This window comes from Echeneis naucrates, chromosome 1, assembly GCF_900963305.1.
Source record: "Echeneis naucrates chromosome 1, fEcheNa1.1, whole genome shotgun sequence".
Taxonomy (NCBI): domain Eukaryota; kingdom Metazoa; phylum Chordata; class Actinopteri; order Carangiformes; family Echeneidae; genus Echeneis; species Echeneis naucrates.
Window position 1 is genome coordinate 580250 of NC_042511.1, and position 24568 is coordinate 604817.

Below are 24568 nucleotides of genomic sequence, written 5' to 3' on the forward strand. Positions count from 1 at the left end.
TCTGGTTGTTCTGGTTGTTCTGGTTGTTCAGGTTTGTGCTTTTGCTTTCACTTGGCTTGCTTTGTTAATAGTGACAGAAATGATTTCCACATGTCTGAGTCAGACTGGAGTTTGGCTCCGGCTACAGCAGTCCCTGAAAATGGACCAATCACAGTCATCATCGGTACACAAACTGACTCTGAGAGGGAAAACGAAAACTGGCGGGAGAATGTGATGAGTAATGTGGAGGCAACACAACAAACAACCACTTCCTGCCATCTCAAGAGGAAGCAACTCGCTCCTCCCTCAGCTGTCAGCAGAAGGCTTTGGGATTCTGACATCATTTTCTGTGGGCTGAACGTTACGGTGACTCCGGTGGTGCCTCCACTTCATCCAATGACAGGTCAGATCCTCGGCCAGCCTTTCTGTTCATAAAGAAAAAAAAAAAAACGACTCTTCCCACTGATGTGTATTTACACAATGTTTACTTCAATCTTATGTTTTTATGTTTTTCTGTCCACAGGATGTATGATAACACATTCAGATGTCACTGAGAAAACAGGAAGAAGACCCAGAATAATGAAAGAGTAATAATTCGTGGGCGGGGCCAGGACAGAGCGGGAGCGTGTAAAGCACGTTACAGCTTCCTGTGTGGCTGAGACGGACCGGCACCAGGTAAGAAGGGGGCTTTTCTCCTTTGTGCTTAGACCAGGAAACATAAAGTTACTCAGATTTTTTCCCCCACAGATCCCGTCTGTTATTTGAACAACATTCCTCAGTATGAGTTTCTTCTACATGGCTGACTGGACTGCAGTGAAACTTGTGACAAACACAAATTTAGCTAAATAGTCAAATACTGACATTCAACATTAGTGCTTTTCTAAACATGGCACTGCCACACACACTGTAAGATTTCAGTACAACTGAGTACTGACATTTAACCAAAGGGATTTAAACATAGTTTGTCCCTCCTCTCCAGAGTTTTTGAGGGTTTTTGTGGACATAATTTGCATTCTGCCTTGTTTTTGTTGCTCTCATTTACCTGAAAATAGTTCCACCCTGCTGATATGACTCTTCGCTTCCCGTCAGTCAAGTGCTGTAAACCGCGCGCTGCTGTAAAGTGGTATTGGTGGCAATTTTATGAGTACGAGTACATCCCTAGTTTTAACCACCACTTCCTGATTGCTCAATTTGATCCTTTATCACCAGATCAAAATGAGACAAACAGCTTTGACTTTAGTATGTCCTCTTCTTCTTCATCATTTCTGTTGTACTGTCTGATCAGTTCAGACTAGTTGTTTATTTTATGATCAGCGTTGGTTGGTTAGAGCCGTTATTTCTGGTCTTCATGGATCCATAGAACCTTGAACCAGAGCCAGACTCATCTGATTCTGTCTGATCAGTTCAGACTGAATGTTTTCTTCTTTTCCAAAGAAAAGTTCCTCTCATGTGTTTGTGTTATCTGTGTTATATGTTCTTTATCTGATCAGGAGTTCTGCTCAGTAATGATGAAAAATCAGCTCCAGATATCTGACTGTCTTTATTCTGTCAGCACAATGAACTGTTGTTCCTGGTGTCTCTTTCTCGTTCAGTTGTGAGGCAGAAGGACAGACAACATGAACATGAACGCCTCTAACGGAGGTGCCATCAATGCACCGCAGCTTCAAAACGTTCACGCACAAGATATTCATTTCACACAGAACTTATACGGTAAATGTGCCCGATTCTTTGCCTAAATTCAGACAGACTTCTCTTATTCACGTGTCTTTATTAAGAAATGATCTGTTTGTTGTTCAGACCGACCTCCTGCCAGGACAGACGGGCTCTCTGCCAACACTGAAGGTAACACTTTCATTTCACGTGTGACAAAGTTTATTTAAGATTTCGTAACTCAGCTTGTGTGAATGTGCCTGAGGAAGTTTAACAGCTATTTTACTACACACTAAAAGCTGTAGTAGTAAAGTTGTGTATCTCCTTTGTGTTGTATCTTGGCTCTAAGGCACAAACTGAATCTCTGACGGTAGTTTCTCTTAAGATTTCAGCTGCAGTTCTCAGTTTCATTATTTATCATCTGAATCAACACAGTGTAATTAAATCCAAACCACACTTTTATTCATCATTCAGAAACCATCCAAAAGTGCCAGCGTGGCCTAAAATCTTACCTCTTGGATGGAGCCAGGAATCTGTTCCAGGGAACGAAGGACAATGGATTCACTCCTCTGAAGCAGATTTACACAGAGTTGTTCATCACAGAAGGAGACAGCGAGGAGGTCAATGGAGAACACGAAGTGACCGAATTAGAATGTACAAGATCTGCAAACGCACAGAAGAAAATTACCCTCAATAACATTTTTGAAGCGCTACCAAACGAAGGTACCACCCCCCGGACAGTCCTGACGAAGGGAATCGCTGGCATTGGGAAAACTGTTGCCGTGCAGAAATTCACTCTGGACTGGGCAGAGGAAACAGCTAATCACAGCATCCAGTACGTATTTCCCTTCACCTTCAGAGAGCTGAATTTAATAAAAGACAAGTCTCTCAGTCTTATCCAGTTCATCCGTCAATACTTTGACCAAGTCAAGGACCTGATGCCATCAGACTACGACAACTCCAACATCTTGTTCATCTTCGACGGCCTGGACGAAAGCAAACTCCCTCTGGACTTCAGGAAGAACGAGATGTGGTCCAGCGTCACAGAGAAGGCAACAGTAGACGTCCTGCTGACAAACCTCATCAGAGGGAAACTGCTGCATCGTGCCCTGATCTGGATCACAAGTAGACCAGCTGCTGCAGGTAAGATTCCTCCAGAGTTCATCCACAGAGTGACTGCGGTCCAAGGCTTTAATGACGAGCAGAAGGAGGAGTACTTTCACAAAGAAATTAAAGACAAGGAGCTGGCTCAGAGGATCCTGAGTCATCTCCACTCGAAGCCGCTGAGAAGTCTGTTCATCATGTGCCACATCCCAGTTTTCTGCTGGATTTCAGCCACAGCTCTTCAGGCTCTCCTCAGAAACAAGCTGGACCAGTTGCCCAAAACTTTGACTGAGATGTACACACACTTCCTGATCATCCAGACAAAGTTGGAACAGGAAAGGTGTTCTGGGAACGGAGCAGCAGACAAAGATGTGATCATGAAACTGGGAAAACTGGCATTTGAGCAGCTGGACAAGGGAAACATCATCTTCTCTGAAGACGACCTGAAGGGTTATGAGATTGATCTGAAGCAAGCTGCTGTTTCCTCAAGAGTCTGTACGGAGATCATCAGAGAGGAATGCGGTCTGTACAAACAGAAGTTTTACTCCTTTTTACATTTAAGTGTTCAGGAGTTTTTTGCAGCTCTGTACGTCTTGGAGACCTTCATAACGACCGGAGAAAATCTGCTTACATGTACGCCAGCAAAGAACAACAAAGATCAAGTCCCTATCATCTGCCTCCACCGGGAAGCTGTGGCCATGGCCTTGGCCCATGATTATGGACAATGGGATTTGTTCCTTCGCTTCCTGCTCGGTCTGTCAGAGAAAAAAAATCAGGAGCTTCTTCATAAAATATCTGGATTTAAAGGATGCAGTTCGCAGGACAACCAGAAAACAATCAAATACATTCACACTAAGATCAAGATGCTGTCTCATAAGGACAAGGGCATCAAGTTGTTCCACTGTTTGAATGAGCTGGGTGACCAGTCTTTGGTGGAGGAAGTCCAGAAGCGCTACAGCTCAGGGGATGTTAATAGCATGTCCCTCTCACATTGGTCCGCTCTGGCCTACGTGCTCCTTGTGTCCAACGAAAACCTGGATGTGTTTGACCTGAAGAAGTACTACAGATCAGATGAAGTCCTGAAGAGGCTGGTACCCGTGCTCAACGTGTCAAAGATAGCTTTGTAAGTATTTGATGCCGAGAACGTCAGCGCTTCTCAAGCTGAAGGACGGAGAGAAACATGTCAGGAAATGTCTTGTTCTTCTGATTCTCCCCTCAGGGCCAGTGACTGTGACCTCACTGACAGATCCTGTGAGTATATTTCATCAGTTTTCAGATCAAAATCTGCTCTGGAGGAGTTAGACCTGACAAGAAATAAACTGCAGGACTCTGGAATAAAGCTGCTGTCTGAAGGCCTCAACAGCCACAACTGCAAAATCCAAAGACTCAGGTCAGACCAGCACAACTGCATGCTGCAGTATTTCATCCAACAGGTTATCACTTATCACAAACAGGAAGCGATCTGATTGGTTCATAGGTTCAGACTCGTATCACGCCACGACTGAAAAGCAACAGTGACACTGAAATGAAAAGAATTTCAGCACAATTAGCAGTTCTTCGAAAGACGAGTGGAAAAATGAAGCTTCCTCATCAGGGGACTGAAGGAAATCCTGTCTGCCTGTTTCTTCTGTTGTTAAGTAACAGCACCTTAGCACGTTTGTTTTTATCAGTCATTGTTGTTGCATGTGCTCATTATACAGCTAAGAACCAATCAGAACGCTTCATTTGAGCTCAGTTTCAAGACGACACTCAGATTTTCACATTTATCAGAAGAAATCAAAGATGTCACGTTCAATGTCACATTGATGTGTATGTTGTTTCTTTCTGAAGGCTGAACAGCTGTTTGCTCTCAGAGAGAAGCTGCGAACATCTGGCCTCGGTCCTCAGCTCCCAGTCCTCCTGTCTGAGAGAGCTGGACCTGAGTAACAACGACCTGAAGGATTCAGGAGTGGAGCTGCTTTCTGTCGGACTGAAGAGTCCAAACTGTAGACTGGAGACTCTCAGGTCAGGAACGGTTTTATACGTGATGGAGACCTTTAATGACGTCAGTTAGTCGTAACCTCGGATGTGTGTTCGTCTCCAGACTGTCAGGTTGTCTGATCAGAGAGAGAGGTTGTTCTTCTCTGGCCTCAGCTATAAGATCCAACCCGTCCACTCTGAGAGAGCTGGACCTGAGCTACAACCATCCAGGAGCCTCAGGGGTGCAGCTTCTGTCTGCTGGGCTGGAGGCTCTCAGGTACGACCATGCTGGACTGCAGGAGGTCCCAGCTGACACTGGAAGAGCTTCATATAGAGAGAAACAACCGGAATCTGAATTACCTGGAGAACCTGCAGAGAACAGAACTCCACACAGAAAAATGTTCGCCTCAAACCAAGAAGGTTAAACACTCGTGTGTTTGTTTTTTCTTCTTCTGCTTTATTTCAAAGGCTGAACAGCTGTGAGCTCTCAGAGAGAAGCTGCGAACATCTGGCCTCGGTCCTCAGCTCCCAGTCCTCCTGTCTGAGAGAGCTGGACCTGAGTAACAACGACCTGAAGGATTCAGGAGTGGAGCTGCTTTCTGTCGGACTGAAGAGTCCAAACTGTAGACTGGAGACTCTCAGGTCAGGATTCATCAAACATACTCACTAAAAAAAGTCATTCATCCAGTGATGATGAGTCTGGTGTCAGAGGTCTACCTGCTCTGCTTGTTGCTGCGTGCCTTTTGTTCTGCTGTCCCATATATTGGACCCTCATTAAAGAAGTTGCAGTGAAGACTTGAATTATTTGTCATTCTGTATATTTGCAGACTGTCCGGTTGTCTGATCACAGAGAGAGGTTGTTCTTCTCTGGCCTCAGCTATAAGATCCAACCCGTCCACTCTGAGAGAGCTGGACCTGAGCTACAACCATCCAGGAGCCTCAGGAGAGGCGCTGCTCCTCCACGAGGATCCAGCCCAGAGTCTGAAGACGAGGTAGGACTAGACCTGCTGCTGGTTCAGTCTGGATCCACATGAACCAGAGCTGCACCAGAATCCCTTTAGAGATCAGATCTTCTCTGTTTTTGTCATAAAAAAAGAAGAGTCTCTTCACAATGAGCTGATTGTGAGTGAACAGCTGTTAATGCTAACATTAGCTTTATAGTTGCTAAAGGTTCTTTAGGTTGATGGCAAAGTAGAACCACAACTTTCTTGGTTTCGTTTTCTGGTTGTTTGTTATTTTCTGATCAGCGTTGGTTGATTAGAGCCGTTATTTCTGGTCTTTGTGGATAAATAAACCTTGAACCAGGTCCAGAATCATCTGATTCTATCGGATCAGTTCAGACTCTCCACAGAAAAGTTCCTCTCATGTGTTTGGGTCGTTTCTTTATCTGATCAGGAGTTCTGCTCAGTAATGATGAAAAATCAGCTCCAGATATCTGATTGTCTGATCCAGAGGCCTCACTGAGTCTGAGGTTGGAAAACCTGAAACTGTTGGCGTGAGGAGGAAAAGGAGAAATAACAGACAGGATTGTTAGAAGTGTGACTCTGCTTCCCCCTCCAGGCTGGACCACGGTGGAGCTCAGAGGATGAAACCTGGTCTGCAGAAGTGTGAGTGAATGACGACAACAAGCCGTGTTACAGCTGTTGTGTGTCTGTACTCAGCTCTCTCTCTCTCTCTCCATCAGATGCTTGTGAACTCACACTGGACATAAACAGCGCACACAAAAACCTACAACTGCACAACAACAACAAGTCTGTGATGGTGGTGAAGAAGGCGCAGCAGTACAGTTTCCATGCCGACAGATTCACCTACTGGCACCAGCTGCTGTGCCGAGACGCTCTGCCTGAGCTCGCCTACTGGGAGCTGGACTGGGACGGAAAGATCCAGGTGGCCGTGACCTACAGAGGAATCCAGAGGAGAGGAAAAGGTCACAACTGCAGGCTCGGCGAGACCGACGGCTCGTGGAGCCTGAGCTGCTCCAAGGAAGGTTTCGCCGTGAGCCACAACAAGAGAAAAGCCACCGTCACCCCTCCGTCCTCCTCAGCCTCCGACAGGGTGGCGGTGTTTGTGGACCGTCCTGCTGGCGTTCTGTCCTTCTACACCGTCTGCTCCGGTGCTCTGACCCGCCTCCACACCTTCAGAACCACATTCACAGAGCCGCTGTACGCCGGATTCTGGGTGGGGTCTGAATCCTTCGTGACTCTGACTCATCCTGTCCACTGACCATCAAGGGGCATGTAGTACTGAAGTCTATGGGAAAATGTCCCTCCTCCTCCTCAGTAAAGTCAGGCTCTCGTTTACAGTCTTCAACATGATGGGGTTAGGGGGCGGGGCTACTGCCTGAGTCAGACTGAAGACCAAGATGGCTAATGGACAAATGTTGATTTTGTCTCCTTCACTTTTATTTCTTTCATCAGCTAACTTTTACTTTTTTTCACTTTTGTTTTATTCACTTTTTTGCAAATGTTAACATAAAAATTTGATTTTTTTAAAAGTGTTTCTTTTTTTAGTTTATAAAGGTACTTGAGAATTTCCAAGTTTGTTTGTTGTTTGTTTATTTAATTTTTTTTGAAGATATCAGTTTCTGTCTTAAAAAAGTTCAGTTGAATTTGATTGGACAATGATAATGAGCCAGACAAAGCAGTATCCAATCAGAGACCTCACCTTATGATCATAAAATTTTGTTTTCATTTCATTTCGGTTTTTAAAGAGACTAAAGAGGACGCGATCAGACGTGTTCATGAAACAGATGCAAAGAAAACAAGTGAAGGAATCACGTCACACTTTCATAAAATAAAACTTTATTCTTTTATTTACTCGTTTGATCTGAAAAAAATCCTGAGTCTTGCTTTTGAAGAAAGAAATTAAAAGAGCAATTTTCAAGTTTTGCTACAGCTAAATAGCTAGCATTAGCATTAGCATCTCTTGAATGAAAGCTGTGAGTTTCTTTCCTTTACCAACATCTGTCTCCATCAAACATTAGCATGCTAACCAGTTAGCTCCAGTCCAGCCAGAACTTATGGTCACCGTCCGGTACCGAGTCACCGAGGCTGAACAACGCCCCCAGGGGGTCCAGGGAAGCTGCTCAGACCTCAGTCCAGATCTTTGGGGTCTTTGTCAGTGTAGATTTAACGGACAGCTCTTCTCTGAGGAGAGTCCTGTTGAGTTCTGTTCTTCAGGTTGAGACAGACCTGTCCAATACCCTGTAATCCTGAGACAAAGACCGGTTCGGCCACAGCAGATGAAATCATTTCTCAAAAAAGTCCTGAACAAACTCTGAATGAAAATAACTTATCTGTGAAAACATTCTCTAACAGTTGGTAAAAAAAATAAACTCAGTCTGTGATAGCATGTTTCTGGTCGCCCTGACGACTCGAAGGGCTTCACATGGAAGCTGCAGTCTGAGCCAATGTGAATCAAATTCAGGCAGCGCGGCCTGAAGGAGCTCTTACAGGGAGTCTAAACCTGCCATGTCCACCTTGACCTTGACGAACAGCGTGTCGTCTTTGACGTACGATGCATTGTGAGGAGTTTCCAGCTCGCTCAGAGGAATAAAGCTTGAAAACCCGACGGCCACGTTGCTCACGGACTCGGCAGCCGGTTGCTGGAAGCTCTTGGATGTCGGGTCGGGTCTGAAGCTGAGACTCCGATGGTTTCCGGCAGCGCTCTGGTCCAGGATGGACAGGGACACGGTCTGACGGAAGGGCCACGGCAGCAGAGCGTCAAAGTCTCCCGGCATCAGGACCACGTAAAGGGACAGGTGAGTCCCCCGGCCGTCTCCGTCCCCGTTCAGGTAGGCTTTGATAGCCATTTTGTAGCCACAGCGTCCGGTGTGGAAGGGTGTGCTGCTCAGGCACGGGGACTGACCTTTGACCTCGGCTTCCTTCTTTTTCCTGAAGTCATTGATCTTCCAGATCAGTCTCCCATCATAGGACGTGGCCTCGAGCTCCTGCAGCCGTTGCTTGTTGTGACCGAGCTGAGTGGCGTGGAGGTCCAGGACGCCCGAGTGGTGCTTCAGGTTGTTCTCCAGAGTTCCTGGAAAAGGTAAAAACGACAGCACGTACTGAGAAGTTGCACCTCTTTCCTTTTCTGTGAATTTTTATGTTTCTTATGTTTCTGTGGTCAGACAGATCGGACAGCAGGTCGATTTCCAGGTGACGTTACCCAGGTGTTGTCTCAGGGCCTCGGCCGCTGACACCTCCTGCATCAAAGCATCCAGAGACTTTCTGAGCTGCTCCAGCTCCTCCAGACCAGGAAGTCCCCGAGACGCCTGCTGGACCTGCAGCTGGATGGCGGACAGGACTTCCTGCTGCTGGCTCAGCGTCCTCTGATCACACAGAGACACACTTCATGAAGGAAAACATGTCTGTCATGACGTTCAGCGCTTTGTGTGATCAATGTTGTTGTGCGTTAATTAGAAAAAGTTTTCAAATTATTTTGAACTTTGAACATCTAAAATGATAGAAATGTTGTGTTTCAAGGAAAATGCCCCTAAAGTTTTACCTTCGTAACAGTAAAGAGTAAGTCAACCAACCAGACAACCAACCAACCAACCTACCAGACAACCAACAACCAACCAACCAACCAGATAACCAAACAACCAAATAAACAACCAACAACCAACCAACCAACCAGATAACCAAACAACCAACAACCAACCAACCAACCAACCAACCAGATAATCAAACAACCAAATAAACAACCAACAACCAACCAACCAACCAGATAACCAAACAACCAACAACCAACCAGATAACTAAACAACCAAATAAACAACCAACAACCAACCAACCAACCAGATAACCAGATAACCAAACAACCAACAACCAACCAACCAACCAACCAACCAGATAACCAAACAACCAACAACCAACCAACCAACCAACCAACCAGATAACTAAACAACCAAATAAACAACCAACAACCAACCAACAACCAACCAACCAACCAGATAACCAAACAACCAAATAAACAACCAACAACCAACCAACCAACCAACCAGATAACCAAACAACCAAAGAAACAACCAACAACCAACCAACCAACCTACCAGACAACCAACCAGATAACCAAACAGATAACCAAACAACCAACAACCAACCAACCAACCAACCAACCTACCAGACAACCAACCAGATAACCAAACAACCAACCAGACAATCAAGCAACCAAAAAAACCACTCGATCCTGGATGATGTAGATGAGGTGCAGATGAAACCACGTTGGACTCAGAGGTAAGGTCCTCCTGGTTCAGGACCTTATCGTTCTTACTGAGGATCAAAATGAATGTTCACCTGAGCCGTGGAGACGACATGTTCATGGCGCCCTCTTTGCTGCAGCAGCGGTCTGATTTCCTCGTGAAGACCGGAGAGTAGTGAACTGTTAGTCTGGACTTCCTGCCACCTCAGTGCCTCCTCCTCGTGGAGAACCCCCACCTGGACAGAGCCAACGTAGACTCGGTGTCAAACATTAAGAGCCGAGAGCGTTCCCTGAGAGCGTCGTGTTGGTCGCACCTGCTGCTCCAGCTGTGTGTTGCTCTTCTGCACCAGCAGCATGTGGTGACTGACGGCGGCGTCTTCGTGCAGCTTCACTTTCCCTCTTTTATCCTTCAGACACAACGTTTGTCGTCAAACAGCAATCCCAGAAACAAAGGTCAAAGGTTAACGCGTTGACTCAGGTGTGTGATTCATCAGACAGACACACACAAACTCACCTGCACACGGCAGCCGGACTTCTTAAAGGAACAGTCGACCAGAACTTCAGGACACGACTCTTTGTGCTCTGGCAGCTGAAAAAGAAACACAAACTGAAGCTGGTCCACTTCCTGATTCAGTCACCTGAAGCTCCGCCCACCACCGGCCTGCTTCAGGTCGACAGGTGGAGACTTTAGCGTGTAACTGGCAGCAGCCATGTTGTTGTTGCTCTTTCGTTGTGTAGCAGTGTTTGTACTCACCTTGTGTCGGGGAACCTTCTGGAAGCAGCTGTGGGGACAGTCCACCTCCACCTCTGGACAGGAGTTGTGTACGTGATCCTGCGCACAAACACAAACAGGACTCTGTAGTCAGCAAAACGGGCGGAGCATGAGACTGAGGGGGCGGGGCCTGGCCGACCTTACCTGCAGCAGGCTGCGGCGGTGGGGGCGGCGGCAGTGTGGGCAGGGCTCTGTGCGGTGAAGACACTCCCCCTTCAGGTGCCGGGACAGATGTCTCCTCTGCAGCAGCACGTCACAGCCCGGATTGGAGCAGAGCAGCTGCTCGTACTGACACGACCTCAGGTGATCCTGAACACAACACAGACACACACTGTGTGTCAGCGCGCGCACACACACAACAACATGACCAACAGAAGTGAATCAGACCAACTCCACCTGCAGGCGGTGTAAGGTGGTCACACAGGTGCATTCTGGGGAGTTGGTGCAGAAAACTTCCAGACTGGAGATTTCTCGTTTACAGCAATTATCCTGAAAAACCTGAACGGAGCAAAGTCTGGATCAGTGTGAGTCTGTGTGTGTCTGTGTGAGTCTGTGTGTGTCTGTGTGTGTCTGTGTGAGTCTGTGTGTGTCTGTGTGTGTCTGTGTGAGTCTGTGTGTGTCTGTGTGAGTCTGTGTGTGTCTGTGTGTCTGTGTGAGTCTGTGTGAGTCTGTGTGAGTCTGTGTGAGTCTGTGTGTGAGTCTGTGTGAGTCTGTGTGTGAGTCTGTGTGAGTCTGTGTGAGTCTGTGTGTGAGTCTGTGTGAGTCTGTGTGAGTCTGTGTGTGTCTGTGTCTGTCTGTGTGAGTCTGTGTGAGTCTGTGTGTGTCTGTGTCTGTCTGTGTGAGTCTGTGTGAGTCTGTGTGTGTCTGTGTGTGTCTGTGTTAGTCTGTGTGAGTCTGTGTGAGTCTGTGTGTGTCTGTGTGTGTCTGTATGAGTCTGTGTGTGAGTCTGTGTGTGTCTGTGTGAGTCTGTGTGTGTCTGTGTCTGTCTGTGTGAGTCTGTGTGAGTCTGTGTGAGTCTGTGTGTGTCTGTGTGTCTGTGTGAGTCTGTGTGAGTCTGTGTGAGTCTGTGTGTGTCTGTATGAGTCTGTGTGTGAGTCTGTGTGTGTCTGTGTGAGTCTGTGTGTGTCTGTGTGAGTCTGTGTGTGAGTCTGTGAGTCTGTGTGTGCCTGTGTCTGTCTGTGTGTGAGTCTGTGTGAGTCTGTGTGTGAGTCTGTGTGAGTCTGTGTGTGTCTGTGTGTGAGTCTGTGTGAGTCTGTGTGTGAGTCTGTGTGTGAGTCTGTGTGTGTCTGTGTGAGTCTGTGTGTGTCTGTGTGAGTCTGTGTGTGAGTCTGTGTGAGTCTGTGTGAGTCTGTGTGAGAGTCTGTGTGAGTCTGTGTGAGTCTGTGTGTGTCTGTGTGTGAGTCTGTGTGAGTCTGTGTGAGTCTGTGTGAGTCTGTGTGTGAGTCTGTGTGTGTCTGTGTGTGAGTCTGTGTGAGTCTGTGTGAGTCTGTGTGTGTCAGTGTGAGTCTGTGTGAGTCTGTGTGAGTCTGTGTGTGTCTGTGTGTGAGTCTGTGTGAGTCTGTGTGTGAGTCTGTGTGAGTCTGTGTGAGTCTGTGTCTGTCTGTGTGAGTCTGTGTGTGTCTGTGTGAGTCTGTGTGTGAGTCTGTGTGAGTCTGTGTGAGAGTCTGTGTGAGTCTGTGTGTGAGTCTGTGTGAGTCTGTGTGAGTCTGTGTGTGTCTGTGTGTGAGTCTGTGTGAGTCTGTGTGTGAGTCTGTGTGAGTCTGTGTGAGTCTGTGTGTGTCAGTGTGAGTCTTTGTGAGTCTGTGTGAGTCTGTGTGAGTCTGTGTGTGTCTGTGTGTGAGTCTGTGTGAGTCTGTGTGTGAGTCTGTGTGTGAGTCTGTGTGAGTCTGTGTCTGTCTGTGTGAGTCTGTGTGTGTCTGTGTGAGTCTGTGTGTGAGTCTGTGTGAGTCTGTGTGAGTCTGTGTGAGTCTGTGTGTGAGTCTGTGTGAGTCTGTGTGAGTCTGTGTCTGTCTGTGTGAGTCTGTGTGTGTCTGTGTGAGTCTGTGTGTGTGTCTGTGTGTGAGTCTGTGTGAGTCTGTGTGAGTCTGTGTGTGAGTCTGTGTGAGTCTGTGTGAGTCTGTGTGTGTCTGTGTGAGTCTGTGTCTGTCTGTGTGAGTCTGTGTGTGTCTGTGTGTGAGTCTGTGTGTGTCTGTGTGTGAGTCTGTGTGAGTCTGTGTGTGTCTGTGTGAGTCTGTGTGAGTCTGTGTGTGAGTCTGTGTGTGTCTGTGTGTGAGTCTGTGTGAGTCTGTGTGTGTCTGTGTGAGTCTGTGTGTGTCTGTGTCTGTCTGTGTGAGTCTGTGTGAGTCTGTGTGAGTCTGTGTGTGAGTCTGTGTGTCTGTGTGAGTCTGTGTGAGTCTGTGTGTGAGTCTGTGTGAGTCTGTGTGTGTCAGTGTGAGTCTGTGTGTGAGTCTGTGTGTGTCTGTGTGTGTCAGTGTGAGTCTGTGTGTGAGTCTGTGTGTGAGTCTGTGTGTGTCAGTGTGTGTCTGTGTGAGTCTGTGTGAGTCTGTGTGTGAGTCTGTGTGAGTCTGTGTGTGTCTGTGTGAGTCTGTGTGTGAGTCTGTGTGAGTCTGTGTGTGTCAGTGTGAGTCTGTGTGTGAGTCTGTGTGAGTCAGTGTGAGTCTGTGTGTGAGTCTGTGTGAGTCTGTGTGTGTCAGTGTGAGTCTGTGTGTGAGTCTGTGTGTGTCTGTGTGAGTCAGTGTGAGTCTGTGTGTGTCTGTGTGAGTCAGTGTGAGTCTGTGTGTGTCTGTGTGTGTCTGTGTGTGTCAGTGTGAGTCTGTGTGTGTCTGTGTGAGTCAGTGTGTGTCTGTGTGTGTCTGTGTGTGTCTGTGTGTGTGTCTGTGTGTGTCTGTGTGTCTCTGTGTGTGTGTCTGTGTGAGTCTGTGTGTGTGTCTGTGTGTGACCTCAGCTGGTGTGATCACAGCTCCGTCCATCGGACAAACTGAACTGGACGGTGACGAAGTTTCTCTGAAACACAAAGTCAGAAACAACACAAATTCAATACCAGCTACACACAGACACACAAACAGCACAGTGTGTCAAGGCGGACCTGTCTGTCAGAGTTAAGGTGGACCTGTCTGTCTGTGTCAGTGTTAAGGTGGACCTGTCTGTCTGTGTTAAGGCGAACCTGTCTGTCAGTGTTAAGGCGGACCTGTCTGTCAGAGTTAAGGTGGACCTGTCTGTCAGTGTTAAGGCGGACCTGTCTGTTTGTGTTAGTGTTAAGGCGGACCTGTCTGTCAGTCTGTCAGTGTTAAGGCGGACCTGTCTGTTTGTGTTAGTGTTAAGGCGGACCTGTCTGTCAGTCTGTCAGTGTTAAGGCGGACCTGTCTGTTTGTGTTAAGGCGAACCTGTCTGTCAGTCTGTGTCAGTGTTAAAGTGGACCTGTCTGTCTGTGTCATTGTTAAGGCGGACCTGTCTGTCTGTGTTAAGGCGAACCTGTCTGTCAGTCTGTGTCAGTGTTAAAGTGGACCTGTCTGTCTGTGTCATTGTTAAGGCGGACCTGTCTGTCTGTGTTAAGGCGAACCTGTCTGTCAGTCTGTGTCAGTGTTAAAGTGGACCTGTCTGTCTGTGTCATTGTTAAGGCGGACCTGTCTGTCTGTGTCAGTGTTAAGGTGGACCTGTCTGTCTGTGTCATTGTTAAGGCGGACCTGTCTGTCTGTGTTAAGGCGAACCTGTCTGTCAGTCTGTGTCAGTGTTAAAGTGGACCTGTCTGTCTGTGTCATTGTTAAGGCGGACCTGTCTGTCTGTGTTAAGGCGAACCTGTCTGTCAGTCTGTGTCAGTGTTAAAGTGGACCTGTCTGTCAGTGTCAAGGCGGACCTGTCTGTCAGTCTGTGTCAGTGTTAAGGCGGACCTGTCTGTCAGAGTTAAGGTGGACCTGTCTGTCAGTGTTAAGGCGGACCTGTCTGTTTGTGTCAGTGTTAAGGCGGACCTGTCTGTCTGTGTCAGTGTTAAGGCGGACCTGTCTGTCAGTGTTAAGGTGGACCTGTCTGTCTGTGTCAGTGTTAAGGCGGACCTGTCTGTCAGTCTGTGTCAGTGTTAAGGTGGACCTGTCTGTCTGTGTCAGTGTTAATGTGGACCTGTCTGTCTGTGTCAGTGTTAAGGTGGACCTGTCTGTCTGTGTCAGTGTTAAGGGGACCTGTCTGTCTGTGTTAAGGCGAACCTGTCTGTCAGTCTGTGTCAGTGTTAAAGTGGACCTGTCTGTCTGTGTTAAGGCAGACCTGTCTGTCTGTGTCAGTGTTAAGGCGGACCTGTCTGTCAGTGTTAAGGTGGACCTGTCTGTCTGTGTCAGTGTTAAGGCGGACCTGTCTGTCAGTCTGTGTCAGTGTTAAGGTGGACCTGTCTGTCTGTGTCAGTGTTAAGGTGGACCTGTCTGTCTGTGTTAAGGCGAACCTGTCTGTCAGTCTGTGTCAGTGTTAAAGTGGACCTGTCTGTCTGTGTCATTGTTAAGGCGGACCTGTCTGTCTGTGTTAAGGCGAACCTGTCTGTCAGTCTGTGTCAGTGTTAAAGTGGACCTGTCTGTCTGTGTCATTGTTAAGGCGGACCTGTCTGTCTGTGTTAAGGCGAACCTGTCTGTCAGTCTGTGTCAGTGTTAAAGTGGACCTGTCTGTCAGTGTCAAGGCGGACCTGTCTGTCAGTCTGTGTCAGTGTTAAGGCGGACCTGTCTGTCAGAGTTAAGGTGGACCTGTCTGTCAGTGTTAAGGCGGACCTGTCTGTTTGTGTCAGTGTTAAGGCAGACCTGTCTGTTTGTGTTAGTGTTAAGGCGGACCTGTCTGTCTGTGTCAGTGTTAAGGCGGACCTGTCTGTCAGTGTTAAGGTGGACCTGTCTGTCTGTGTCAGTGTTAAGGCGGACCTGTCTGTCAGTCTGTGTCAGTGTTAAGGTGGACCTGTCTGTCTGTGTCAGTGTTAAGGTGGACCTGTCTGTCTGTGTTAAGGCGAACCTGTCTGTCAGTGTTAAGGCGGACCTGTCTGTCAGAGTTAAGGCGGATCTGTCTTTCTGTGTCATTGTCAAGGCGGACTTGTCTGTCTTTGTTAAGGTGGACTTGTCTGTCAGTGTTAAGGCGGACCTGTCAGTCTGTGTCAGTGTTAAGGCGGACCTGTCTGTCTTTGTAAAGGTGGACTTGTCTGTCAGTGTTAAGGCGGACCTGTCAGTCTGTGTCAGTGTTAAGGCGGACCTGTCTGTCTGTGTCAGTGTTAAGGCGGACCTGTCTGTCTTTGTTAAGGCGGACCTGTCAGTCTGTGTCAGTGTTAAGGCGGACCTGTCTGTCTGTGTCAGTGTTAAGGTGGACCTGTCTGTCTGTCAGTGTTAAGGCAGACCTGTCTGTCTGTGTTAAGGTGGACTTACAGCAGCCCCTGCAGGCAGTGGAAGCAGTAGATGTGTCCACAGGAGTTCTGCTGAGGGTTCAGGACGACTCCTCTGCAGATCGGACAAACAAACTCGTCCTTCAGCTTCGACACAAACTTCAGGGAGTGTTGGACGGAGGTCAGCTCCGTCTCCCAGGAGCTGACGGGGCCGGAGGACCTGATCCTGGACTCCTCGGAGGCCAGCCGGGACTCCTCGGACCGTAGACTGGACTCTGCCGAGGCCATGATGCTGCAGAGACCAGAGGGAGGTTTACCTTTACCTGTGTGACGTCATCGCACACAAGCTTGAGGCTGAAGGAGAAAGAGCTGGACTGTGTGTGTGTGTGTGTGTGTGTGTAGTCAGAAACCGGATGCAGCTCTCCTGTCGTGCCGATACACGTGCTGATACACGAACACGTGCGCGCGCACACGGTGAGACTTCAATAGCGGTGAGCGGATTGCATGACGTCATGTATAAACGGGTCTGGATCACAGATCCGGTTCCTGCTGTTTTAACTGGGAAACCCCCGACCCGGTCTGACCGAGCCTGGACCTGAACTTCAACCCGGATCCGGATCCCGACTAACATTTCACCTGATCCGTTTTGAGCTCACCGGTGTCCCGCTGAGTCCACCTTCACTTTCGGTTCCTCCAGAGTCCAGTCCAGGTCCGGACCTGTCAGTAAGACCCTCCCGGACCCGGACAGCAGCTCCACGGACCGCCAGGCCGACCAGACTGATCGGTATCGATCCCCAATAATCGACCGAACAGCAGCAGCAGAAGAAGAAGAAGAGGAAACTGAAACTACAGGAAGTGAGTCAGTGTGAACCCGCTGCTGCTGCACACAACACAAAGCAGACAAACAGACACAACAACCTTTAAAACACAAAACGGACACAAGTCTTTACAAACATGCAGCTCTTTTATTCAATCTGAACATTTAAAGGTCCGTGTGGTCGGCTGTACTGACTTAAATGTTCCATAGTTTTTTTTTATATATATTTTTTATAAAATGTCGAAGTGAAAACACTCAGATGGTACAAATGTAGTTTTTAATGAGAATGAGAAACATCTCAGCAGCTTCACATCAACATTATACAAGTTCTACTGATGACGTTACGTTTGTCCAAAAAGCTTTAAGAGCACTTTCACAATGACTTTTTCACACAGAGTCCAAACTGGTAGCACCAGGAATAAGACGAATAAATAAGGAGGTGGACTGACTGAGGAGTCCACAGATCTGTAGTCTTCAAATGCAACACCCACCGTGAGAACGTGAACGCCGACGCCAGCACCATCCGTTTGGTGAAGCCTTAGTGTTCTTCAATGGAGCGCCACGGCTCATTCCAAGAAATACCGTCCGGCTGAACGCTGAGGCCTTCGGGGTCATTACGCTTCATCAACTATGGCCGACCTCAGCCTCCAACCACAAACACGTGGTTTTTGTTCATCCGCTGCCCACACGAACTATTGTTCCAGGAAACGGCAGCAACGAGGTTTTAAAAGACAGAGAGAAACACATCCACCATCTGAAACTGAACGCTTGCTTTGCTAACCCCCCTGAGAGGCGTTCCAATCAAGCTGTATTAACAAAGCTAACACGCTAAAATCATGCTGCTAACATCAGAATCTCAACTTCGTCATGAGCTGTGTCCTAATTCAGGGTCCAATCCTTCAGAGGCAACTTTTGAAGAGGGAATGCAGGAACAGTTGGTGAGACCAGACTTTCAAATTTATATTTTTAAGAGCCCAAGATATCCCAGAACTCATTGCTTGAGGCAAAAAAAAAAAAAAAGCAGTAGAAATGACTTGCAGGTAGTCGGAGGATTTCACTTTCAAATGTCAGCGTTGGGTTTCAGCTAACATTATGACTTCTCAAACTTTCAAAGCTCGTTGCTTTATGAAAAAAGAAAAGGCATGACATGATGTCACCGTTGCTAGGCAACAGGAGTGACGCAAAGTGAAGAAATTACCCGGCCTTCATAAACCAGGTCCTTCAGCCCTGAATTTAGGCACAGCTACAGCTTACCCTAGCGTGCTGACATTAGCATTTAGCTCCTCACCCTAAAGGCTGCTAGCATGGTTGCACACTCATCTTGTGTCTAAAAGGAAGTTCATGAAGTTTTTTTGAATCAGTGGCTCTTAAACCCGTTTGTCAGGAAACAATGTTTGTGGTGATGGAGACAAAAATGCGGAGACGACGTACTAAGGAAACTAAAGGGAACCAGGATCAAACCCTGTGGGACGCCATGTTTGTTGAGGATTAGCTGATGAGTTGTCAGCCTGCAGGTACGCTGCATTTAAGTTTTGTGCGAAACACAAACTTCCACTTCTAACACATTATTCACCAGATATTAAAAACTAGATCAGGATTCTTGATTTTGTTTCATCTTTACGTTAATATGAGGTCAGAGAGGAAACGGTTGACTTTGCCACAGGACCTGAACGCAGCAGCTTCAGATTCAGGGCGAGATTTCTTTCTGGTGTGCCTTCAACAGAAAGTCAGTCTAATGTTTCATTAGTGCAGGGAGGAGGATGAGGCCGTGTCTGATTGGTGAATGGCCAGGCCCGAGGGCTGCTGGGCGGGGCTTGAACCCGACCCTCCCAAGTTTCCACCAAGGGTCATGGGGGCGGGAGGGCGTGGGTTGAGACGGGGGGGCAGGGGGTTGGATGGGCGGATGAGGGGTGGGGGCTGCTGCAGGGTGGGGCGGGGCTGCAGGAAACGAGCCTGCTGCTGGAGGGGTGGGGGCTGGCGGTGCAGGGAGGGCGTGGCCGGAAGAGAAGGACGCAGGAGGGGAGGGGGCTGGTGGAGGGAGGATGAAGAGGAAGCGCTGGATGTCACTGATGTCTGAGCTGAGGAGGACGTGGCGGCAGGAGATGCACCTGATGAGGTCACCTGACCCTGCAGAGAGGAGGGGGCGGGGCCAAACTTATCATCACAAATCCCCATAAATATTAAGAGAGACAGAGACAAAGCGTGAAAAGCTCTCACCTCTTCGTCTTCTTCGTCGGTGCTCTTCCCTGATGGAGTGGTGGAGCTGTTCTTCCCCTCCTCTCCTGAGGTGGCGCTGTCTCCGTTGGGAGCTTGCGTTCCCTGCTCTGCCTCCCACTCCTGCAGCACCTCCTCCAGGTTGAACCGCCGCCGGTAATTCACGAAGAAGTTCTTCACCTGGCCGACTGTCTTGTTCCCGATGACGTCTGCGATGGCCTGAAAGTCTTTACCATACTTCCTGACGCCTGGAGGAAGTTCACCACCAAGAGTAACAGAAACTGATCAAAAACACATCTGGGTGTATTTTTAAAAATCCAAATATTCCAGCCAGACAGCCAGACCGATCCAGATCTGATCGGTTTCAGATCGGACAGATCAGCTGATTCTGCAGTTTGAGGAGGAAACAGGAAGAACCATCAGCAGGAATAAAAGGTGACGGCTGAAGAGACTCACCTTGAACAGCCAGCAGCTGCTCGTCTGTGGTCCAGCGGGCGTTCACCTTCTGGTTACACTGTAGGGATCAAACGTCAGAGTCAGACGGTTTGTATCAGATGAAGTTGACCGTCCAACTGAGATGTTGGCTGAGCTGGTGGTTTCGTGTCAGTACCTCAGACAGCCTGAACTCCTCGATGCCAGACTCCAACATGTGTTTCAGCCCGCTGTTCATCTGTTTGGCGTTCTGGACCTGAAGAGCACAAAGAGCTGACACTTTAACTTTCAGTGTAACAGATGAAGGGAAACCAAAGAGGCATCTCAGTGATGAACGGATGTTCAAAGGCCCCTCAGCCCACACGCTGAATTAGCACCATGCTACTTTACATTTTGTTAGTTCCTGTCCAGATGTCTCAGGATCACTGCAACGCTGAAAAAGTCCAAAAGTGTCTGCCAAGTTTCATGATAAATGTACCATCTGTGTTCAGACTGAGACGGCTGAAACCTGGACCGGTCCAGATCGCAGTCCTGATCCTGTAGTCCAGATCTGGGAGTCTGTATTGAAATGTGACTTTCTGGATCAAAATTTGAGTTGATGTTTTTATAACTGAGCAGAGTGAAGAGCTGAACTGGGAGGTGACATCATATATAATTTTACTTCCTTCTGCTCTCAGCGTGTTGGGGGTCCACCAACCTGTCTCTTGAGGGACACCAGCTCCATGTCCAGCTGACGGAGGAGGGTGTTGGCGGCGGAGGTGCTGCAGGACACGGCCACCACGTCTTCCTGTGTCAGGTACATGCCTTTGGGGGGGCGGCAGCGGGAGCGCTGGTGGTGTCGGTGCTGCAGTGTCTGGTGCTCCCGTCGGCCCAACGCCACCTTGGATCCCGGCGGCGCCGGCTCCACCAGGTTCTGCAGGTGAGAGAGGACCGACCTGAAGCGGGCTAAATACTCTAAATTCATCAGTTAATAACACAACTTTTACTAAAATGAAAAGGTAAATAATCTGATATTACATGACTACGTCTCTGTTTAAAACGTTAACCTGGCAGAATTTAATTTAATAAATGAGCAGCCTAGATTAACGTTTTAATCATCTGACCTTGTGGCTGAAATCAGACTCTCAGTTGTGTTGTTACCATGGCAGCACTAACCTCTTTCTTCGCCTCCTTGTTGGGGTCGTAGTCGCTGTCGTTGGCTTCGATGGGATTGGCTTCCTCCATCTCCTCGTCACTACAGAAACAGCGAGGCCAAAGGTCAGCCGTCACATGCTGTGACATAAAAACAACCAACAGGAAATGATCCACCTGTCGTCCTGGTTGCTCCGGTTGGCCAGCTTTCGAGCCTGCCGGTCCATCAGGCTGGTCCTGGACCGGGTCTTCTTCCAGGAGTAGTAGTACTTCACCAGACTGGAGATGGATTTGTCCGGTAACTGAACGATAACACAACAGGAACCTTTACTGCTGTGTCACAATAAAAGCACTTCCTGTCGTTTTAATGTGACAGGCAAATACTTCCTATTGTATAACCGTCACAGTAAAAGTATCTGGACTTTAACAGTAAAGTTGTCAGAAGTGAAAACTCTCATGTACAGTGAGTAATACAGTTGTTGTTGTGGTTGTTGTTGTTGTTGTTGTGGTTGTGTCGATGCGTACCATCTGCTGGATGCGGTGGAAGCTCTTGCCGTGGAAACTGAAGGCCTGTTCAAACAGAACTTTGTCCTCCACCGTCCACTCGTCTGGAAACGGAGTGAAGTTCGGCAGGTCAGCCAGAGACTTCTCTATGTTGTGTTTGTGCCAGAAGAGCATCCCCAAAGCCTGAGAACACACACAGACACACACAGACACACACAGACTCACTATGTCCACATTAAGTCGTATAAATTTCCAAAAGCTGAAAAGAGACTGCAGCTGGTTGTTACGACAGGAAGTTATCTACTGGACAAGATCTGACTGTTAGACCTGAACAGGTGATCCCCTTGTTCTCTCTGATCACCTGGTCTCTCTGATCACCTGGTCTCTCCGATCACCTGGTCTCTCTGATCACCTGGTCTCCCCGATCACCTGGTCTCTCTGATCACCTGGTCTCTGATCACCTGGTCTCTGATCACCTGGTCTCTCTGATCTCCTGATCTCCTGGTCTCTCTGATCTCCTGATCACCTGGTCTCCCCGATCACCTGGTCTCTCCGATCACCTGGTCTCTCCGATCACCTGGTCTCTCATCACCTGGTCTCTCTGATCTCCTGATCACCTGGTCTCTCTGATCTCCTGATCTCCTGGTCTCTCTGATCTCCTGATCACCTGATCACCCCGATCACCTGGTCTCTCTGATCACCTGGTCTCCCTGATCACCTGGTCTCCCCGATCACCTGGTCTCCCCGATCACCTGGTCTCTCTGATCTCGTGATCACCTGGTCTCTCTGATCACCTGGTCTCCCCGATCTCCTGATCACCTGGTCTCTCTGATCACCTGGTCTCCCTGATCACCTGGTCTCTCTGATCACCTGGTCTCCCTGATCACCCACCTGTTCTACGTTGTAGCCGTGTTTCTCTTTGGCGATGGCGATGTATTCGTCCACTGTGGAGGGAAGCAGACTGCGGTCAGTTCAGTCTGACCTGAGGACCTGAAGGAGGACAGGCGCCCCTCACACACAGGGAACGAGGTCACTTACGTTTGGAGTCCAAGATGGTGTGATACGGAGACCAGACCAGCATCCCTCCGCTGTCTTTGTCAGAGTACTTGGTGGATCCTGAACCGGGACGGACAGCACAGCGTCATTTCTACAGCTTCAGGTAACTGAGGTGAGATGCATTGTGGGAAATGTAGGCTGGGTGTTCCTGGGTCAGGATAAATCCGATCTGAGAAACCTCAGTTTTCAGATATCAAATGGTTTTAGTTCTGATTTCTAAAATTCACAGCACAGCTCGTAACAGTAAGGAAGCTTCTGCTGATGGTGGATCTGTGACAGTTTGTGCACCAGGACAATGACATCTGAAGAAGAAAAGCACCTGAAGCTTAGATATCAAAGTTCTCATCACATCATGGAGGATTACATTAACTTCAGTGGAGCTCGACAGCACCGATGTTATTGTTACTGAAGGGAATGAATTATTACATTTTCAGTTTGGAGGAAAAATAAAACCAGACTTTTCACAGATATGAATAATCTGCTGACGGTTCGTGTCACAGGTTGTCAGTCAGAGAAGTTGAAGTTTAAAGCTTCCCTTCATGGGCTCGGTCGGACCCGAACCTTGGACCTGTTCTGGGTCTCAGACTGGAGCTGCCCCGGTTTTAATCCACCGACACGGTCTGTTGGTGTCGGTGCATCGAGGCTACCACCGTCCCGTCACTCGGGTCCGACCCGGGGGGCCGAAACCGGAAAAGAAAGATAAAAATCCAGTCTCACCCGGCTCGAACTCGGGGATGTTGGCCTGGTAGTCCGCTCCGACCCGCATGCCCACATCTGGAGACAGCAGCAGGACACCGGGAGTCAGAAGAGTGACAGAGGCGGCGGTCGGCGCTGTTCGAGGCTACTCACCGTGCTCGTCGTCGCTGCCGCTCTCGTCGGAGAAATGTCCGTTGGACGCGCTGGACGGACTCTTGGTTCCGTTGGAGCGGCCTTTGCCCAGATACTCCGCGCCTTTGTCCATCATGCCCGGCATGGCTGCGGCCGGATGGCTCCGTTTTCGGGCTCGGTGTCGGAGAATAAAATGTCAGCAGCGATGGAGGCGGTTTTTTGTTTTTCAGTTTTTTCTGCCGCTGCTGTTCCGCTCCGCCGCCGCAGCTCCGTGCGTGTCGCTGCGCCGCTCCCGTCCGCGCTCCCGTCCGCGCTCCCGACGCCCGTGAAACGAGCCGACCGGCGGCGAAGGAAGCTCCTCCGAGCCGAGGTGACTTCTTCCAGCCGACCGGTACCGTCGGGCTCGTTCTTACCGATCTACAGGACCGACCGCGCCGGATCTAACCTCCGCGGCGGAAGGCTTTTTACGCACCGCCGAGCGAGCGCGAAGCGGCTGCTGCTGCGGAGCCTGAAACCGAGATCCGTCCGCCGGCACAAACTCATGAACCAAAACAAAAAATAAAGATAAAAATACAAATAAAAACAAAGATAAAGATAAAAATAAAGACAGCTGACATCCAGATTGCACTGCTCCGAAAAGCACGAACATAAACATCTAAAATTAAACGTCGTGTCGTCAGAGGGTTTCCTCTGATTGACGCTGATGATAAATCAGATTGTTTTTTATTCATTTATTTATCTTTTATTCAGCTTTGTTTATCAATGTGTCTGCGATGAGTCGTGTCCGCCAGCAGAGGGAGACAGCACACCACTCAGTCCGGAGACCTCACTTCTGTTTCTGCTTTGGAAATGTTCAGATGATCCGTTTACATCCACGTTATGATTTGATTTGTTTTTCATTTTTTAAAGGTGACCTTATCATTCCTCATCTGATTCAGTCTGATCAGTTCAGACTGAATGTTTCCTTCTCCACAGAAAAGTTCCTCTCATGTGTTTGGGTCGTTTCTGTCTTCTGCTCAGTAATGATGAAAAATCAGCTCTTTATTCTGCCAACACAATAAACTCAGACCTTGAGTTCTCCTCACTGAGATGTTTGAAATAAACAAAACGACCACAAACAGATTTTCAGGAAATAAACAATATAAATATAAACTCTGCACACTTATTGTGAATATTTTACTTTAAACATGTAAAATTTTGATGTATAGACAAATTTACTGTAATGAATCTGTCCATATATGTATATGAGCCCCCCTTTTTATATTTAAATAAATGACATCCATCTTTCTGGACTTCGCCTGTTTTGGCCATGAACCAGATTCAGTTTCAGACAGAGCTGAGCTGTGATCAAACCTATTTCTGCACAACTCTGCTGAACATGGAGGGAACAAATCCAGACAGCAAAGAGCAAATGAACTGATGAATAAAATATTCTTTTTGTTTCGTTTGTATCCAGAAGCCAGATGAGCGAAATATTCCAACATAAGAATTTAAATGAGTTTAAGGTTTTTCTTTTAAATTATGTTGATATCGCTTCCGTGCTTCTTTCAGAATGACGTCACAGACCGAAGCCCCGCCCCCAAACCGC

General features: G+C 48.2%; 3 protein-coding genes and 1 long non-coding RNA gene across 5 annotated transcripts; 2 read left to right on the forward strand and 2 right to left on the reverse strand.

The window, feature by feature from the left end:
- The first annotated feature begins 162 nt into the window (after positions 1-162).
- Positions 163-7490, forward strand: LOC115052890 (NACHT, LRR and PYD domains-containing protein 12-like). Its single transcript, XM_029517379.1, has 12 exons — positions 163-382; positions 503-654; positions 1572-1689; positions 1777-1821; positions 2104-3856; positions 3953-4123; positions 4564-4737; positions 4817-4969; positions 5161-5334; positions 5520-5684; positions 6253-6299; positions 6377-7490. The coding sequence occupies exons 3-12, from the start codon at positions 1596-1598 to the stop codon at positions 6913-6915; spliced, it is 3315 nt and encodes a 1104-aa protein (XP_029373239.1). The 5' UTR covers positions 163-382; positions 503-654; positions 1572-1595; the 3' UTR covers positions 6916-7490.
- On the reverse strand, positions 7458-16818 carry traf5 (Tnf receptor-associated factor 5). The gene is made up of 11 exons (XM_029525651.1): positions 16655-16818; positions 16042-16290; positions 13603-13666; positions 11060-11161; positions 10808-10972; positions 10646-10723; positions 10406-10480; positions 10206-10298; positions 9987-10127; positions 8857-9019; positions 7458-8727 (listed from the first exon to the last, which is right to left on the reverse strand). Exons 2-11 carry the CDS (start codon positions 16284-16286, stop codon positions 8141-8143), a joined length of 1713 nt encoding a protein of 570 aa, XP_029381511.1. The 5' UTR covers positions 16287-16290; positions 16655-16818; the 3' UTR covers positions 7458-8140.
- LOC115039131 (uncharacterized) lies at positions 16497-21108 on the forward strand. Its single transcript, XR_003840564.1, has 3 exons — positions 16497-16853; positions 20139-20380; positions 20648-21108. It is a non-coding gene; the product is annotated as an uncharacterized LOC115039131 (long non-coding RNA).
- rcor3 (REST corepressor 3) lies at positions 16963-23417 on the reverse strand. Of its 2 annotated transcripts, none has more exons than XM_029525914.1 (12): positions 23002-23417; positions 22870-22926; positions 22135-22212; positions 21988-22040; positions 21118-21279; positions 20770-20894; positions 20617-20695; positions 20159-20374; positions 19640-19717; positions 19486-19543; positions 19033-19277; positions 16963-18936 (listed from the first exon to the last, which is right to left on the reverse strand). In XM_029525914.1, the coding sequence occupies exons 1-12, from the start codon at positions 23123-23125 to the stop codon at positions 18559-18561; spliced, it is 1653 nt and encodes a 550-aa protein (XP_029381774.1). In that variant the 5' UTR covers positions 23126-23417; the 3' UTR covers positions 16963-18558. The 2 variants fall into 2 exon arrangements, with proteins under 2 accessions (XP_029381774.1, XP_029381693.1); XM_029525833.1 differs by having other exon boundaries at positions 16963-18942; positions 23002-23414.
- Positions 23418-24568: the final 1151 nt, after the last annotated feature.